At 34.2% G+C, this 20,353-nt stretch overlaps 1 protein-coding gene across 8 annotated transcripts in view; it reads left to right on the forward strand.

Annotated features, from left to right (window-relative positions):
* macrod2 (mono-ADP ribosylhydrolase 2) overlaps positions 1–20,353 on the forward strand; it is an 862,720-nt gene that overhangs the window by 827,929 nt on the left and 14,438 nt on the right. For 4 of the 8 annotated variants that reach the window (XM_017358720.3, XM_073919423.1, XM_073919421.1 and 1 more), the window contains 2 exons: positions 11,267–11,329; positions 14,476–14,511. In XM_017358720.3, coding sequence (XP_017214209.1) covers positions 11,267–11,329; positions 14,476–14,511 — 99 coding nt within the window. 8 annotated transcript variants of the gene reach the window in all.

Raw genomic sequence — 20,353 nt, forward strand, 5'->3', positions numbered from 1 at the left:
TTAGAAAGTCTAATGCGTGTCTGTGTTAGCATGAGGTTTAGTTAAAATGACAGACTTACATACCTCAGAAAAAAATATCATTAACATGGAGCCCTCAGGTTCAGAGACTTTATTCAAAAATCTATATTAATCATAGAAGCATACATTTGTTGATAATGTAGATTCTATATGCCTTTTCTGCCTGTACTTTTTTAAAGCAACAAAGAAACAAGTTTTTTTCCTTCACTAAAAATGTAACCCTTTATCAGTTTGTTTCTTTAGATTTAAAATATAAAAAAAGATTTTTAAATAATATTGTTTTTTTATATACTTACCCATAAATCTCCACTTCTGCAGCCTAGACCTAACAGTCACAGTTTTATTCATAACATAAAATAAAAAGCATTTATTTTCTATTCATATATTCATCGATTCATTCATCCATCCATTCATTCATTCACCTATTCATTCATTCATTCATTCATTCGTTCGTTCTTTCGTTCGTTCGTTCGTTCGTTCGTTCGTTCGTTCGTTCGTTTGTTTATTCATTCATTAATTAATTAATTCATTCATTCATTCAATTATTCATTCATTCATTCATTCATTCATTTTGCCTTTGGCTAAATCTCTGATTTTATCAGAGCTTCCCCCAGAAACGCTTGCTTTTTTCTTTTTTTTTATTGCTTTAGTACAGTGTTACCCAACTTAAGTACTGTCATTTCTGTTGCATAGTAAAAATATCAAACTTTTATCATTCCAACTTTTTGCTATAGGTTTTGTTATAGACATTATTATTATAAAACATAAAATCATCAAGAAATAAAAGTTTGGAAAAAACAGTGCACTGCTTATATATATATAATAATATATAAGCAGTATACTGTGTATTTAAGATATATATCTCTTATTAAGAAATACATACAGTAATTGCCTTTTATTTACTGCCAGACTGCATGCAGAACTCCGAACTATTTTGTTTTCAACAAATTTTACCGAATATACAAGCTATTAAAATTAAATAGCATAATATATATAAATAAATTCTTGGGTATGTACCACCAGACAGCCTTTTCACAATTGAACAGAGTGCTTTTTGTTTTTCCATTCGTTATCACACTGAGAACAAGCATAGTTGTTTTATCATACTAAATGCATTTTAAAGGATACCCACAATGAAAATCATCTTTTTAAAGCTGTTTGGACAGAACTGTGCGACGTTAAAATAGGATCCAAATCCTACCTATTTCGAGGCCCACCGTGACGTAGGAGTGCATTTTTTCGCCCACCGAATTGATTGACAGCCGCGTATTAACATGTCTCTGTGGTAATGCGTATAATCATATCAACAAGACAGGACATGCGCAAAGCAACTGTGATTAAAAGATCTGTTCAGCTCACTGTGATCATCAATCATCATCAAATGTGATCAAGAATGAGCTTTACAAGTTTAAAACGTTTTTAAAACAGTGCATGTTTGTAGTAAATTACAACGATTTTACCGTTTTTATCACCATAGCCGTATTTCAGTACAATTATAAAAGAAGACGATTCAATCCTGGTTTGTGGACGTTAAATCAGGTTTATTTTGTACATTATGATAATGTATATTGATACAACAGTGGATATTAACATGTATCCCAATAATCATTGGAAAAGTTCTTACTGTACTATTTCTCACAAACATGAGATCTGCTTCCTTCATGTCTGTCACTGTGCTGTTTATCTGAGCCAGAAATGAAGAAACTCTGATAGGCACATGGGAATAGTGGGCATGGAGAACTAGCATTTAAGGCACAGGCAACAAAAACAGCTACATTGTGTTAAGAGCAATATTTCAGTATTCTGAAAGGTATAATAAATAATTGGGTAATAATAATAATAATAATAATAATAAATAGATGGGTGTTTTGGCTGAAACTTTACAGACACTCTCTGGATATGCAAAAGATTTATCTTAAATCTTGAAAGGGAGTAAAATAAGTGACCTTTAGGTTTTTGTTACAGTGCCATTCTGTGCAGTCTAACAAAACACAACTTATTGAAGCCTCTTTGGTGTTTTCCTTTTTTCTATAAAATCAAACTGGAAATCCAGAGTGTATGATGTCATTAGCATGTCGATATAAGACACAGTTAAAATGCTTATTTCTCTGGTCTAAAATTCTTTTAAACATTTGGGATAAAGGAAGTGCATGTCAAAATATAGAAATCAGTTCTAGTGTTTTTTTGGATATTTTAATGAAAACATCTCACACATTGTGCCTTTATGCAGTCAGTATCTGTAAAAGCAATGTGATATCCTTAAATTTGTCCTGAATCGAGTCTTTGGTTCAACTTTTCCCCTCAACAGGTGCGTTATGGTTGACTCGGAACATTTTTTTAAAATTCAAAAGAAAAAATTTCTTAGCCTGAAGGTACCTATGAATAAGTCTGGCTTTGCTTATGGAGGGCATTTTTTGTGGCTCCTCCATTCCTCCTCTTCTCTAAGATTTACTGCAGCGACTGCTGAGCCTCAGCAACTCTGAATCCAATCACAGTTTGTCTCCTCATTTCTCACTGTCTGACTGATGAAGGTGCTTTTTTTTCATTCTGAGCTTCAGCCTGTTTCTGCATGTCATTTTTTGATTAGACATTGCAAGATTTATTTTGCCTGATTAATTCTGATATTACAGTGGTAATGTGAATCGACCACAGACTGTCGCACATGATGGTTGGAGAACTGATGGGTTTTAGATCAGTGCGAGACGTCGGAAGATGAGTGTTGTGTTTGGAAAATCAGGTTTCAGGTTCTGTTTGTTGAACGCTGGTGTGAGAATGAGAGTGTGTGTTTTGAGTGTAAGACAAGCTGTAAAGCTGCAAACAAAAGACGTGCTGATGTATCAATCGATGAAGTTGGGTGGAGGAGGAGGTTTAAAGATGTTAAGCACAAATACATTTCAAATGTTGAAATAATATTAAGTTGATATACCCTACTGGTCTAAAGTTTGGGGTCAGTTTTTATTTTTTTAAGAATTTTTTTTTTCCATCAAGGCAACATTAGTTAAATATTTTAAAAAAGATAATTTGTTAAATATTCATAAAAAATTAAATAACTGCTTTCTTATTACATGTAGTTTCAAATGAAATTATTACTCCAGCCATTATTGCTTTTATTACTATTGCCATTAATAATAATAATAATAATAATAATTATTAATATTATTATTATTATTGTTGTTGTTGTTGTTGTTGTTGTTGTTGTTGTTGTTGTTGTTGTTGTTGTTGTTGTTAATGTTAAAGGGATTTCTGAAGAGTCATGTGACTCTGAAGACTGGACTAATGAAGCTGAAAATTTAACATTAAAGTCACTGGAATAAACTATTAAATTAAATTATAAACTACTTTTAGACAGTTATTTTATAGTGCAATAATATTTCACAATTTTACAATTTGCACTGAATTTTTGCTGAAATAAATACAGCCTTGGTGAGCAGGATAAGCTTATGTTAAAACTTTTAAAAAATCCTACTCTCCCCAAACCCTTGACCGGTAGTGTATACTTGATTTATATAAATATATACAATATTTTCCGCCATTTTTTTCACATTTACTTACTTTTCTTTTATATTTGTCCTTATTTATTATAAGAAACTTCTAGTACTTTTTGGCATATTAAGCTGTTTATATTTTTTATTTACAAAAAAAAAAGAATTTGCACAAATAAATGAATCAAGTGATTTTCATTGTCACTGTATTCAATACATTTTTTTTTTTATTTGAGTCTAATTTACTTTTTAAAGCTCAAATTTCCTTTTATATATACAGTTGAAATGAGAATTATTAGTCCCCCTTTGAGTTTTTTTTTTTTTTTTCGTTTTCTAAAATTTCCAAAATGATGTTTAACAAGGAAGGTTTTACAGTATATCTGATAATAGTTTTTCTTCTGGAGAAAGTCTTATTTGTTTTATTTCGGCTAAAATAAAAGCAGTTTTTAATTTTTTTTAAAACCATTTTAGGTTCAAAATTATGAGCCCCTTTAAGCTATTTTTTTCCGATAGTCTACAGAACAAACCACTGTCATACAATAACTTGCCTAATTACCCTAAACTGGCTAGTTAACCTAATTAACCTAGTTAGGCCTTTAAATGTCACTTTAAGCTGTATAGAAGTGTCTTGAAAAATATGTGGTGAAATATTATTTACTGTCAGATTACTGTCAGTAGATTTTTTTTTTCCAAATATAAAACTGCTTAAATCAAGAACCATTTTCTAGACCAGCAAAAAATTGCCTTGTTTAAAGACACAATATGTCAAAATAGGCAAAGTAATCTGCCAATGAGGTGAGCAAAATAAAACAAATGTTAAAAGAAAAAACAGGATTATATTGTTTACCCTATTAGATATAATTTTGCTTGTTTTAAGGAAAAAATTCACTTAATTTTCACTTAATTTCATGATGATGTCACAATTACTATCATGAAGTGTTCGTGAGATGCATTGTCTGAGGGGGCAATCAAGACAATATGGTTTGCTTGGCTAGAAAATGATTCTTGATTTAAGATATTTAGATATTCAGACTAGAAACAAGACAAAAATCTCATTTAAAAAAAAGCTATTTTTACGGCATAAACATAGCATAAAAAATAACACATCAAAAATTCCAAAATATCAAAATAATAAATACATAAATAAATATCAAAACTATACAAAAATAATACTAAATTAAATCAAATTCAAACATCCACCCTAAAAGATTGAAAAAAGTTTTGACCACATTTTCCAAAGTATGGCCAATTTTAATTGAAAACTTCTTTAAACTTTATGAAATAACATGCTGTAATTACTAAAAATGTATTTTTAAAATGGTTTAGTATATCGGAATGTTTGAGGTCTTCAAATCATTGAAGCCAGTGTGAATGAGGAAAAAAAAATGTAAGAAAAGACAAAATAGAAAGATAGTCAGAACACACACTTTGGCTCCCATTGTCTCTCGCTCTCAAGCACAGTGGGCAATCAGTGTTTCTCAGCAGAGAGGAAGACTCTTTCATTCTGAACACTTTTTACTTCTCTCCAACCCTTTGTTTTCTCACTGATATCATAGAGAGCCTAAAATAGAGTCGTTTTCCAGCTTAACTCTTGGAAATCAGTCAATATTCATCATTTGCTGTCTGGCATCTTCCATTGTGAGACTGCATCCATTTCCATAGTCATTCTTTTGCCTCCGTGAAAAGACTTTAGAGTCAGGAAATCTTCAAAAGAAATCATTGCTTATTTAAGCGTTGCGCTCACTTATTTATTTGTTTACTTCTTCAAGCTACACCCTCAGGATTTTTCAGTGTAACGTTGCCCGGGTTTGAATCTCCTGGGGTTTTGTTCCTTGTGAATTAACTATTGATGGTGGCCAAGTTTTGGAGACTGCGATAGTGACGCCATGGTGAAAGTGTCCTGCGGCAGAAGTCCAACAGTCTCCGCTGTGTCCATCTGTTGCTTGTGTTCGAGCCTTGCGCATTTCTCGCTTCTTGGTTCAGCAAAACCCAGCAAGCAACAAAGGAAGATGCTTGTGCCAATTGCTTGATTTTAGTCACTGTCTGATGCAATTTTAACGACACTTTTCCTTTATTATTCATGTTATTTAATTTGGTGGCATATTCTCATTTCCCCCTTAGTCCCTAGTGTTGTGGAGGATATATATTTATTTTATAGCAGCGTGACAAAGCTGGTTTTGTAATTATGTAACTCATAAAAGAAATGATTGTTTTACTATAGCAGTGTTCTGTGACTAAACATTTGTTTTTCAGACATTGTTTTGCACATCTGATTCATGTTAAATTTGTGTAAATAAAAAGAAGAAAATGTTGGTTAGATAGTGTATATTTTGTAAGCTTATATGTTGCATTTAACTTAAAATTTATACTATTTTTTATCATGACAACATCTTGTCATGGCAATTTCAAAAAGAGAGACTCTTACTGATCAATACAAAGTCTTACAAGGTTTACTTCCAAAAAGATTTTATTCTTTGCAAATAATGGGTCTAATGGTAATACAGGAACACCAGTTGCTGCAAAGTGCAACACCCAGGCTAACCAGACACCAGGATTTATCTTCTTTCCTCTGCTTCAATACCTACTTCCTCACAGTTGACACCTAGCTCTCTTTAGAGCATTCCAAAAGTATAGCCAAAAACCAAACTTGATTGAGTGTGATGGGCCGAAGGTAAATATACCAAACTCCATTCCATTTAATTTGCCATGGATAATTTCCTAATTTATTTAATATTTAAAAATAATTAGAAAACATTGCTTTATATTAGCTAATGCAGTTTATATCTTTTAATTTTATATAGTTAAGGACAATCTCATTTGTAACAGAATAGAGGTTACACTTGTCAAGCTGCTCCTGTTTGATTTGCTTACTGATGTCTTCTGCATTGTCCTCTATTCATTGAGTGAGAATATTGTTGTATTTTGAAAAATCTAATTCATTTATAGACATGTAATTGAAACATTTAATTTCAGTTAGCTTTTTTTGTAGCTCAGCAATAAACAAACCAAAAAGGTTACAATAAATTAGAAAATACGATCTCTGTTAAAGGCATTTGCTCCAACCCTTCCCATCACTCTTCTTCTCTTCACAGATGGGATGGTGGGCTAAATTTAAGGTTACCATGGGCCCACTTTGGCCCGTGGGTCCTAGTTTGGGCACCTTTGCTTTAGAGCATTTGATTTTAGAGCCAGGATTTACACTTATTGAATACATATGTTTAAAAGTAGTTGACCACTTTCTGAATGACCCTTCTTGTAATATTTGTTTTTGTACCATCTTTAAGAAGGCATATGCTTCTTAGTATATGATGTTTTTAATAAAGATTAGTTTTATGTAAATACAGGGTTTAGTAATAATTAAAATGAATTTTTCCGACACAATCTTAATGTAAATACACTCTTAGAAATAAAGGTACACAAACTGTCAATGGGGTGGTACCTAAAAGGTCCCAAATAGTACCTCAATATTAGTTCCTAAAAAGTACAAAAGTGTTCCTTTTAAAATGTTTAGATACTATTATATACTTTTGAGGTACCAATATGGAAAGGTACCACCCTTGTGAAAGCTCGCATACTTTTATTTCTGAGAGTGTATGGTAAAAATGGATACACTGCACCAATTTATATTTGAAATAATAAAATTGAAGCAGGTTTGCTTAGTGTAATAAATAAATAAATAACTAAATATAATTGCTGTTGTTTTGGCAGGTTTTAATAATGAGCTTTCTTAATGAAAGAGAACATTTATAAAAAACAACTGTAATACTACCAAACACAAAACAAGTTCAAATACTAATATATGGAAGTCAGTGGTTATAGATTTTCAGCAATCTTCAAAATATCTCATTTTGTATTTAACAGAAGAAGAAATAATAAACTGGTTTGGAACAAGTCAAGAATGAGCAAATATTGGCAACTTTTGGGTGAACTATTCCTTAATGAATTTACAACTTCTTGAGGTTTTTTATGAAAATTCTGTAATATTTATTTTTTTTTTGTAATTTTAATTTTCAATATTTTTTTATATATATATATATATATATATATATATATATATATATATATATATATATATATATATATATATATATATATATAAAAGTTTTTATTAAAAAAAAGATTTTTAACCCACACCATTTTGCCCAAATTTGTCTCAAAACAATCCTGCATTTTTTTGAAGCATGACCCTCTGTCTCCGATTGTTAACAACCTGTTGCATGAAAAAGAAAGTACTGACCACTTGAGCAATCTCTCTGTACTTGAGCTTGGTCACTTTACTGTGACTCTCTTCTGGATTGAGCGCTGTAGGGAAGCTCCTTTGATCCTCCATCCATATCAGCTTTAGATGGAGAGACAGGTGGAGACAGCGCCTTTTTAATTGGCTGTTTAAATGTGACTCTCCCTGTTCAGTTTGTGCATCAGAGGAAACTGTGGAGGTGAAGTCTGTCAGCCTGTGGCGAGGGTTTATCACAGCACTATTAGCTATTGCCCTGGGCTTGTATAAAGCAGCGGTCCCTCAAAAAGCCCGGCAGTAGACAAATTTCCAGAATAAATGCAACTATTTCTGCACTGTGTCCACATCCTGCCCCAAAACAGTCTTTACACTTTGCTTTGGAACAGGACAGATTAAATAACACAGACAAGAACTTCACGTTTTGTGCTTTTAGGTACACTGAAAACCCTAATGTTGTCTTTACTTAAAGAATTAAGTAAAGTTGACTGAACATTACTTAAAATTTTGCACTTTAGTCCTATCCCTTAAAAGTATGAGTTAATTTAACTTATGTACCATGAAAATGCATAAACTTAAGATTTCAAGTGTAGTGAGCTTAAAATCATAATTAATCCTTTGAAAAAAAATAGGTCATTTTCACAAATGTAGTCTTGACTGTAAAATTCTAATATGTCAACCTTTTAGGTAAAAGGTCTTTTTTTTTAATCAGAAAACAAATGGCGTCAGGTATATTTATTCATCATAATGTGAAAAAATGGCTACTTATTTTTTGTTTAAAATTTATTTAAACATGTTTTCATAGTATATTATTACACACACGCATGCACATATATATATTATTATGTATATATTGTATCAGTTCTTATTTGTTTTTTTTTATGCATAACTTAAGGAAAAGGGTACATTTTTCTTTAATTCAACATATTTTCCAACTAATGAAATATATATATATATATATATATATATATATATATATATATATATATATATATATATATATATATATATATATATATATATTTATATATACATATGCATAGAAAAAATAAGAACTGGTCACTGATTCGGAGTAAAAAAAAAACATTTTGTGCGTTGAGATATGTTGATCTACATTTGCGTTGGTTTAGCGACTTGCAGATAAATGAGGAATTAAACTTCATAATGATGGTATCCAAAATGTCAAATCTTATTCAGACAGCTATCTAATACATTTTTCTAACATTCAGTTATCTGGACTTAAGGAAGTCCTCAGGCTGAGCTTAAAACGCAAGGTTTCCCAAGTAGAACTTCACAATACAAACAGTATGAAGTAGCTCCAAGAAACCAGGGCTGCATTGGAAGCCCCCTACTACTCAGTGGGAACTGCATTTGAATTTAAAACATACTACTCGGCCGTTAGAAAAGTATGTTCTATACACTATGAACGTGAAAAGTTTGAATAGAATTTGGACTTACTACATCCTACACTTTGTTATGGTCACGCGAACTACCTGCATCAGTTGTGTCGCTTCACTCCCATTCATGAATTCTCTCGAGGGGCATCATAGGATAGCGCAGCGTGCATGGGATGCGCACTTCAGAATCTCGCCGGAAGTAGTAAGTCATACAGGTACTTTTTGCATACTGATTTTCGAATTCTATGAATTCGGACATACTACTCGGCTCGCATTCTGATTTTAGCATACTATATAGTATGGAAGTACGCGGTTTCGGACGCAGCCCATGTGTTTCCTCTACCACAACTAAATCTCTTCTTCATTCACCCACTCACCTATTATATATTCCAGGTGTCTGACCAGTGCCTTCTAGTGCACTGTAGTTCCATTGTTCCATGGATAACAAAAAAAAAAAAACTAATAAGTTGACTGAACTAAATTAATTGAGTAAACTCGTTGCCTCAATTTAATTTAGTAATGGAGTCTCCCAAAACTTGCATACTTAAGTTTTTTTTTAAATTTGCCAGTTTTGTAGACTATACTTAAATTTTTCAGTTCCCCATACTTAGTACTAAGTTTGGTGAACTGAACAATTTAAGTATAATCTACTTAAGTATTAAGTTAGGTGAACTGAACAATTTAAGTTCCAAGGGCCTCAAAATCACTGGGATTTGGAACCTATTTTAACATCAGAACATTTTTAAAAAGATGACGATATTTGTGTAAATACCTGAAAACTAATGTCTTTGAAAACAATGACATCAAGTGCGTGCATAGAACATGTTTAGGGAGGTCTAGATTAAATGCATGTAGCACAAACAAACATACACAACAATGGCAGAGTATGTGGTAGTGTAGTTGTTGTTTTTGCTCAAGTGTTTGCTATTGCTTCATTAGACAACTGTGGATTTACTTCACATTAAAACCAACAGTGGAGATTAATCTTGTACACTCACTACAAATTCACGTAATGTACACATCAGTGCTAAGCCGCAAATGGCTCATATTCACTTCCCTAAAGCTACTATTTGCTAAATTGGTGACAGCGCCAAATACTGCCCTGTCATATGTAATACTGTGTTTTTGGTCATTTTCATGGATGTGTAAACAGGGAACATTTTGAAAATGTTATCATTTAAAATTGGCTAAGTCATTGTTTTCTTAATTTAGCCAAAATTTACTGTATATAGCAAAATACTAACAAATAACGTATGCCTAATTTAATTGATAAAAGATTTAAATTTATTGATGCTTTTAATATATAACCAAATGATGTAGCCACACTCTTGTGTATACAATTTTGGAAATTGTTCATGCTATATTAATTTATTGTCCACATTTTTAGAGTAGACTTTTAATGGAATCTGAGCCATATAATAGCTTCCCATGCAGCCACCGTGCCACCATTGTATGAGTTCACCCACATATGTGACCATCACAAACTTTCCTCAGCATCTACACCCATCTGCTGATGGACCCTAGACTTCAAACACAGCTGATCCACCTGTCATTTGTGCCCCGCTCCTGCACCCAGAATGCATTGTCTGCTCTCCATTATGTAGTCACCTATGGCCCACAACCCTGTTAGCATCAAAGCAGGGGGAATGTAGGAGAAGAGGAGTCCTGCTCAAATAAGCTGGAAGGAGCGCGGCTTTGAAGATCTGCTTTTGATCAGCGAGTTCGTCCCTCCCACAGCCCTCCAGACGGAGAGTGTGTGAGGAATATGGAGGATCCACGGCCAAAGTGAAGAGCGCCGAGGCATAGGGAGCACAGCTTACATTCGACAATGGCAGTTTTGTTTTGTTTTGCTCATGCCTATTCATTTTGTCCCCCGCTTCCTCTCAAAGCCATACAAAATCCATTAGAAGTCACGTCCAATTTGGGCGCTTTAATGCATATTAAACAAAAGGAAAACAGCAAGAGGAAGAAAGCCACAGACACTTTGGCGGGACCAGGCTAAAGCTGTGACATATTCACTTTGAAAGCTAGGGCTGCTGATGGTGTTGCTATTTTGGAAGCAGTTTTTAACCTCATTCGCTTTGTAATGGCAGTCACGTTCAGAATATTTTCTCTGTTTCTCTTCTCTGTGTCTATAGACTCAACAAAGAGTGCTGACACTGGGCCGGGCATCAGTCAAGAGGATCTCATGGAGGTTGAGGGTATGTTTGAAATTGAGTTATATAACACAGTCCCATCACAATTAAATCCCATCAGTAGAGCCTAAATTATTTGTACACATTAATGCAAAACCTTTCTAGGTGTACTTTATTTGGATTCTATGCATAAACAGGTGTTGAACGTACTCTATGTGAATTGTGACTATTTGAAATGTCAACGATTCTGTGTTTTTCTGTCAATATGGGGTGCTGTGTGTACAATAATGAGGAGAAAAATGTACTTAAGTGATTTTCGAAAATGGCTGCAATATAACAAATATATATATATATATATATATATATATATATATATATATATATATATATATATATATATATATATATATATATATATAGAGAGAGAGAGAGAGAGAGAGAGAGAGAGAGAGAGAGAGAGAGAGAGAGAGAGAGAGACTATTCAACTGTTAAACACCCTCCATCGTATGCAAATCCTAAAATCTGGCATTTAAAGATTTTAACAGATTAAAATGTCATGCATTCATTTATGATAATAGAAATCAATTAGATTTCTGGATATTACAAGTTTTAAGAAGACGGCAACACAATTTTTGTACAGTGGACCCTCATTATTCGTGGGAGTTACATTCTAAAAATAACCTGCAATAGGCGAAATCCGCATAGTAGTCAGCTTGATTTTTGTATCATTATGATTATTTTACTATTATACAATTACTATTATTAAATATGTTTTAAGGCTGTAAAACCCCTCACTACACATTTTATACACTTTTCTCAGACAGGCAATAACATTTTTACACTCTTATTTAAACTCTCTTAAACATTCTCAAGGTTCAAACTTTTGTTGAAAAATAAGTCCAGTTGAATGAAACCAAAGATCTAAATCCGTTGTCAGGCGCAAACATTCATCCATGTCGGCAAAGGGTTCATAAAGCTTTTTAGCTGCAGTCACTCTTCCACAAAACTAAAGCAGACGCTGTTCTTGAGGGGTTGCACGCCGGATGCGCCACACACATGACAGTTGGAAGTAACACACACCCAACGCACGCATCGTTAATTTGGCAAACTGAACGCATTCAGTACAGTACATAGAACGTGGAGGAAATTTATTGACAATGGTCTACAGCCAATCAAGACACAGAACACAATGTGCTGTTAAAAAAAAGCATCAAATTGCACTAAAAAGATCCGCGAAACTACAAGGCCACAAAAGGTGAACCCTGTTACAGCGAGGGACCACTGTAGTTAATAAACTTAAACAGCCATCTTTGCTTGATGCAAAAAAAAAAAAAAAAAAGAAAACACTAAGAAATCTGCTGTATACTGAAAACCACAGATAAACATTTTGATTTGAGGATTAAGAGGACATTCTTTCAGCTGTTTGGGGTTGTTGATTTTTGTTTTTAAATATATATTTATTTATATATATACTTTTATTGCAATGATGCATTACATTGATAAAAAGTGACAGTTAGTACTTCTGGTAGAACAATTTTAAGGAACTTTTCTTATTTTGAACTTTGTCTATCAAAGAATCAACAGAAACGTTTTGAAGGTTAAAATAGGGTAAAATTATGGATCTCATTTGCATTTATGGACATGAGAAGTTATTTAAAACATTATTTTTTATAACATCTAAGAACTTTGCTTCCTCTATTCTCACATTTCTTTCCATCAAGGTCTAAAGGTGCTCACGAAGAAGGTTTTGGATCCTGTTTTGTATTTCTGTAACTTTTACTGGTGTGTAGAATCTCATGTCGAGGCACAGGCGGTGGGTCAGGTTCAACAGCAGACCACACATTATGCTAAGTCACTTGTTCAGATTTCGCAGCAGGTCCTGCTACCTTTGGCAGCTGCGTTTTTGCAGCTCTTGAGGTCATGGCAAAGGGGACGCCCTCTCTTTCTTACTTCTTTCACTTTTATTGTTACTTTTTTGTTTTGTGCTTTTGAATTATTTTTTGGATTGTAGTCGTCATTTCAAGAAGAAGAGATCTGAAGAAGAGAACAATTTATTATTTACATAACATTCAATTATTTCATTTAAAACTTTTTTTTTAATTTGTGGTTGAATCCTTCTTTTGAGTCAGTTTAGTTTGAATGATTCATTAATGAACCATATTAATCTAGTTTTTGACCTTTAATCACAGATAATAGTCTTTTTTGTCCCACAAAGCTATTGGTCACACTTTATTTTAATGGTGCATTTGTTAAATTTAAGTTACATTGCATCTACATGCCAAGTAATTCTCATTAGATTATAAGTAGACTGTTAGTTTGAGGTTAGGGTTAGTGTAAGTTGACGTACTTGCAAAGTTCTTATATTCAGTTAAATGTCTGTTGAAGGAACAGTATCAGCAGAAATTAAGCAGACAGTCTACTAATACTCAAATGGGCCAAAATGAAGTGTTACCAAACTATTATATAGCTTTTGAAGACCTATAAACTTGTAATAAAAGTGTAAAAAATTGAGGACTTGTATTAAAAATAGTGTGTTAGTAATAGTTAATTGTAGTTGCATAAGGATTTTTTTGTCATTTAGTTGCTACTGACCCCAATTAAGGTTTGGTTCTTATGCACCCATGCAAGGAAGGCATGTAAAGAGAATCTGTATAGTTTGTCATAAAGACCTAAAATTTTATTAAGATAATATTTTTGTTACATTTGTTGATTGATTATAGGCCTGTATTTTGTCTAAATTGGTTCTGAAACAAACCAGTGTTCAATTTTAATATAAATATGTTATATAAATCTTATTAGTTTGGTTATTCAATCAAATTAATTGGAGTTTTTTATGTTATAAATGTGTTTTTATTCTATTTTTATTTATTTGTTTTCACAACAATATTGTTATTATTTGTATTATCATTATTATTTAATTTTACAATTGCATAGGCTTTTCTATTTAACAATATTATCTAGTACTCATTTAAAGGTGCAGTATGTAGGTTTGACACTCAGTGGTTGAACAAGGTATTGCATTCCTGAATCAAAACACACGCAAGCGCAGGTTGCCAGATTGAGGACCAACAGGAGCGAGTCACTATCAAACCTAAAGGCTGATTTAATTTGTGTTCAATATAAACGCAACGGCACGCAATAGAAGGAATATTTTCAATATTAAAAGTAGTTTTTGTTACCTCCATATTACATCGAATTTCTGTTTCTTGCAGCTGAACAACAGACAACTTTGACAGTGATCACCTCAGGTACACCTGTTGTGCTTTATTCAGTGTTAAATGCCTATAATTTGTTTGAATGCCAATTTGCATGATATGTATTGCCATACTGATGAAGCAGCAGATAGTTTACCTCAGATCTTGAAAATAAAGTAAACCATTTGAAATTAGAACTTTGGGATCAAAACCAACACATATCAGTGATTCAGCATGTACATTTAATAATGTTAATGAGGTTTAATTTGTATTAATTAGATCTTAAACCTTACCATTATGTGAGTGAGTGAGTGCATATTCAGTGCTTCTGAATGGCTGTATTTAAATTTCTGTCGTGTTTCGTCTGGTGCAAACAGCCAAATTGAATATCACTGCAAATGTCGTCACGTAGCATTCTGTTATGACATGGGGTTACAATGTAACCTGCTCACCTAATGTTTACATTCATAATATTTATATTATTTGCTATTTAATAAACATCTCATGTGGAACTCTGAATCTAATTCTCATTTCAGAGGCTGTTACTGTCCACTGAAGATTGCATTTCAGTCACGGACACATTGAGAGCTTTCCTGACTGAATTAATCAAATGCATTGTTTTCCAACAAGGCAACCCGCGGGGCTACAATATTATTGGCTAAACTGGCAGTGGACGGATTAAAAGAATCAAAACAAAGACAACGTTCCAACATGTAATGCACATTTTCAAAGCAGAATATCTGGCGTCAGCATTGTTTTTCAGATAAACAAATATAAACATGGCATGTTTCTTAAATATTTTCAAACATTATAGTATTTTATGCTTTAGAAACCTACATATTGCACCTTTAACTGCATAGAATAAAACAACTGATGCATTTTGCACATGTGAATAAAAGAAGTCCAGTTTAGACCAACACGAGTGAATGATGAGAGAATTACCAGCCCTTTAAACTCATGTTATATACTGAGCTCATCATATGGATTTACATCAACAAATGGCACATTTAAAATCAAGTCTACTATTTTCCTCCCTCAGCTTAATGTGCTTTACTGATCCACCACCAAACTCCCCACTCAATTCTCCTCAGCACTTTCGATCTGACCCTTAAACCAGGTGACCCCTATGTTCTCTTTTCACATCTTCTTTTTTTTCCTTTGGTTTTTCCAAGCATGGCCTTTCTTGGCCCTGAGAGAACTGGAAGCTTTTCAGAGCCGGAGAGGACCTCTTTCTCGCACAATGGCAGCTCGTCAAAGCACATCTTGTAACTTTAGGCAAATGCGATCTGAATACAACGCCACCGGGCTCTGTAGAAACCCTTCGTCGTGTTTCTCACTCCACGCTTTGAGAGGGCGGAATACAGATGAGAGGAACCACTTGGCTTTTCACTGAGGAACGTGCATGAGACGGATCTGTGGTATTTACACTCAAACCCTCCCCACAGGGTTTGTTTCCACTCAATACCTTTTAATTGGCTCTAATTGTTGGAAGCTTCACCATCACACAGCGACGCCATGAAGAAAAAGCCCAGCGCACAATCAAGTGCCTCCCAGACTGCTTTTCCCTTTCTCCTCCTCTCCTCGATGTTGTTCCAGAGAAAATATGTCTGCCCTTGCCCCGCAACCTTTGAATATTTACATATGAAAATGAAGTTTGCTCTCCACATTTAGCACTTCATTAGCTCTCATGGTCTGGCTCTTTGAAAAGGTTACCCTCCGTTGTTGCGCGTGAATAGGCCTGGAATTACATTGATGTGTGTTTTAATGATGAGCTCAGCTCACACAAAGCCGTACGTTGGTCTGAAATGTAGCCATTCACTTGCAGATGTAGCTTTTTACATGTTAAACGACGATTGAAGGCCACCCTGAGCTTCTTGTGTTGAAGTGAGATGTATCAACTCATCTTTTCCAGATGACATGAGTTTTGATCTATTATATCACCTTTCAAGCGAAGGACGGACAGATAATTCCTTGGACTTCTGAGGTATTGAGTGGTTTTACCCAACAAACCTCTTGTGAATGTAAGGATGGCTGTAAGCTTGTTCTCTTGTTCTGCTTTCACTCGAGTTCCTTTCCATTAACCTCCTGAGTGACATGTGAAAAGCGTCTGGCGAGGTGCTTTTGTGAGTCACTGGTTCGATTACACTGGTCCTGTGCCCCAGTTAGGCCTGGGTTATTGGTTTGGTTGTTTGTGTTCAGCCTTGAGCTGCCAGCCCGCTGTGAGAGTCAAACAGCCTTGAGGACTTAAACAATCCAGGTATGGGAGAAAAGGTTATAAATGAAACGGCCAAGAAGCATTCACTGGGATGGTAAACATTGCAGGTGCCTCCACTCTGTCCAAACTCTGCTAAAGCTGTTCGGGGGAGTGTAGAGTTGCGTTTGACAGAGTTTCGCTAGACATCCTTGCTTTTTCAGGCTCGTGTCTTTGGAAACTGTGAGAGTTAAGTCAGGGGTAGTGTACATCTAGACCGCTGTTATTGCAGAATAAACACCGACGGAATGCACAGGACATGGAGCAGATGGGTCTTGAATCACCCTGAAGGGATTTATTTTGTTATAACAACTGGGTGGATGTACAGTTTCCTGTTTATGGCTACTTCGTGCATAACTGGCTCCAGAATAAAATATATAAATACTGGCACACTGAACATTAAGCATCCACAAAGTAAACAGTTGCTGTACACAGTAGAAAGTAGACAGACAGAGACCAGCCATTCCTCTTATTACACTCATTTTACTATAAGATATAATTATTGTGGGAAGAGTTATTGATTTATGATTAAACTGTTTTGAAATGCTAACTATTATGTTAGAATCAATGTACTTAGTATTTATTGAATGAACACAGCAACAATGTTACATTATTAGCTATAACAGCAATGCAAGATGGCACATGAGAGAGTGAAGGATATCTGTGTGACATAATTAATGACATAATTTATTTATTACGCCAAAAATTGAGTTGAGTTTTAATATTTTTTTAGTTCACCAGTTAATTAGCATAAGAGCATTCCATGCAGTTTTTATGAAAAAAAAAAAAAAAAAAAAAAAACTAAACTCTTTATAAGCTTTTGTGTGGGCTTGTACTGTAAACATACTCAAAAATGTCTCTGTCAATGTTTTCAAAATTTTATATTTGATTTACCAAAGTCACACAAATGCCAATTTCACATAAGTCACATCCATAATGGAGAGATGTCACATCCATAACAGAGATCTTCCTTATAAATGTAAAAATATCAAATAAAATAAAATCAATCACTTTTGTTTCACAGAGAGCCAACTCTTATCCTTTTGATTAGCATCTTTTATTTTGTGCAGTTTAATTCACAGAATTTCTACAACAAAGTTTTTTGTATACTGTAAACTTGCAAACTTTTTTGGTTACATCCATAAAGCATGTTTATTTTCCTCACAAATATAACAAATAATAAATATAAAAATGTTTACAGGGTGATATTTTTTTGATCCCACAACTCTGTGGTTATTTGTTTTGAAAAATATAAACAGATGTTTCAATATAACGTCAATATATACATATAACATATACTTTCTATGTAAATTTATGTTGTGAGATTTTACTGCAAATGTCACATCCATAACGGTGGATTTGCCCATAAGCTCTTTTATGGCGTCGTCCTATTAATGTGCCTGTTGTCATGCTCAAATAGATCACCTATTGTAGTGTACTGAGAAACACATGCAGTGCCATTAAAATGTAGTGTTTGTAAAATGTGTGGTATGATTTGCTAATTTTTTTTTACTTTTACTTTATTTCAATGTTCAATGTTAAAACTGTGCTCACGAAGCTTTACCCAAAAGTAGGATTTCGCTGAAGTAAAATTTTTTGATCCACTTGGTTAAAAACTGAAACCAGAATATTTTTATAATTTTTATAATTTTTATTTTTATAAGAGGTTTAAAATGTATTAATTTGATCTTAAACCTCACCATTTCATGAGTGAGTGCATATTCTGTGCTTCTGAATGGCTGTATTTCTACCATGTTTTGTCTGGTGCAAACAGGCAAATTGCTTATCACTGCAAATCTCGTCATACAGCATGTGGTTAGGACACAGGGTTACAATGTAACCTGCTCACCTATTGTTCACGCTCGCAATGTTAATATTATTTGCTAATTAATACCCTCAAATGGAACATGTTACATTTCAGATTCTGCTACTGTGCACCGGAGGTCGCATTTTGGTCACGGACCCATGCTTTTAGAGCCTTTCTGGCTGAAGGAATCAAATATGCTGTTTTCCACCTAGGCAAACTGTGGTGCTGGAATATAATTGTCTAAACTGGCAATGAGCAGGTTAAAAGAACCAAAACAAAGACAGCGTTCCGTTACGGAAAACACATTTTCAAGGCAGAATATCTGACTTCACCATTGTTTTTCAGATAAACAATGTTCACTTGGCATGTTTCTTAAATATCTGCAAACATATTATGGCATTTTTATGCTTTAGAAGAGTCAAATACTTACAAACAGCACCTTTAATAATAATAATAATAATAATTAAAAATTTTGAACTCACAGGCTCTGTTGCTCTTGCACTTTGGTTGACGCAACATCAAACCCGCCTTTACATATTGCAGTGAAGTGAAGGGAATAGGTTTCGTAGCACATGCTTTCTGCATCTGGTGTGAAAGCTCCTTCACATTGAGCAATGGCAACAGCTGGGGGCAGACACTTCTGGGCAGTGTGGTGCAGCATTTTTTTTTCAACTCCTACTTTTGGCTGTTTTTTTCTTTAGTCTAAAATGTGTTAATAGTCAGCAGCCAAAAATGTGTTGCTTCCTATTTGACCATTTACACATTTACTTACCCACAAAATGTCCCCAACCTGTATGAGTTTCTATCTTGTTTAACATTCATTCTTTAATTTTCGGCTTAGTCTCTATTTCAGAGGTCGCCACTGTAGAATGAACTGCCAACTATTCCAGGCATATGTTTTACGCAGTGCATGCCCTTCCAGCTGCAACCCAGAACTGGGAAACACCCATATACACACACAAACACACACACACACACACACACTCACACTCATACACTACGGCTCATTTAGTTCATCCAATTTACCTAAAGCGTATGTCTTTGGACTGTGGGGGAAACCGGAGCACCCGGAGGAAACCCATGCCAACAGAGGGAGAGCATGCAAACTCAAAAACCGAAATGCCAACTGGCTCAGCCGGGACTCAAACCAGCAACCTTCTTGCTGTGAGGCGACAGTGTTAACTACCGAGCCACTTTGCCGCCCTTGTTTATGTTGGATTTTTTTATCAATTCCATGCGTTTTCAATAAAAAGGTCAGGAGAGGCTTTTCTTCAATTTCAAAAATATTAGTAATTTATTGGATACAAATGAATAATTTGATTCACAGAATTCTGTTTTCCTCAATGCAATGCAAGAGTTACATTCAGGAGGTGCACAACAACTTTTATTTCCTGATTTAAGCTTTTATACACAGCTGAAATTAACAGGTGGAGTTTAGTGGAATTTGTCACTTGTCAATCACTCCCCAGTCCTCCATTGGCCGCACCCATGCACACGTCCTCCTTTTCTACTAATTCTCTGCACAACGTCAAAAGCACAAGACTTCTTAACTGCAAATATTCTGTGTTCATTTTCAAGCCATCTCAGCTCACAGGAAGTTTTGCTGCAGAGCTCAAGTTAATTTGAGACGTGCAGGCCTTTGCATTTCTAGCAGCTTCATCTACTTCTGCAAAAGTGATAAGCCAGAAACAATTGAGAAGAAGTTTGGTTAATAAATATCACCTTAAGCAACACAAAATACAATTGTTTAATGAAAAGAAAAAGAAAATATGAGAAAATTGTATTCCTCTCCCCAACATTTAATGTAAAATAATCAATTTTGAATGGGGCACAACCCT

The sequence above is a fragment of the Danio rerio genome, chromosome 13 (genome assembly GCF_049306965.1).
Source record: "Danio rerio strain Tuebingen ecotype United States chromosome 13, GRCz12tu, whole genome shotgun sequence".
NCBI lineage: Eukaryota > Metazoa > Chordata > Actinopteri > Cypriniformes > Danionidae > Danio > Danio rerio.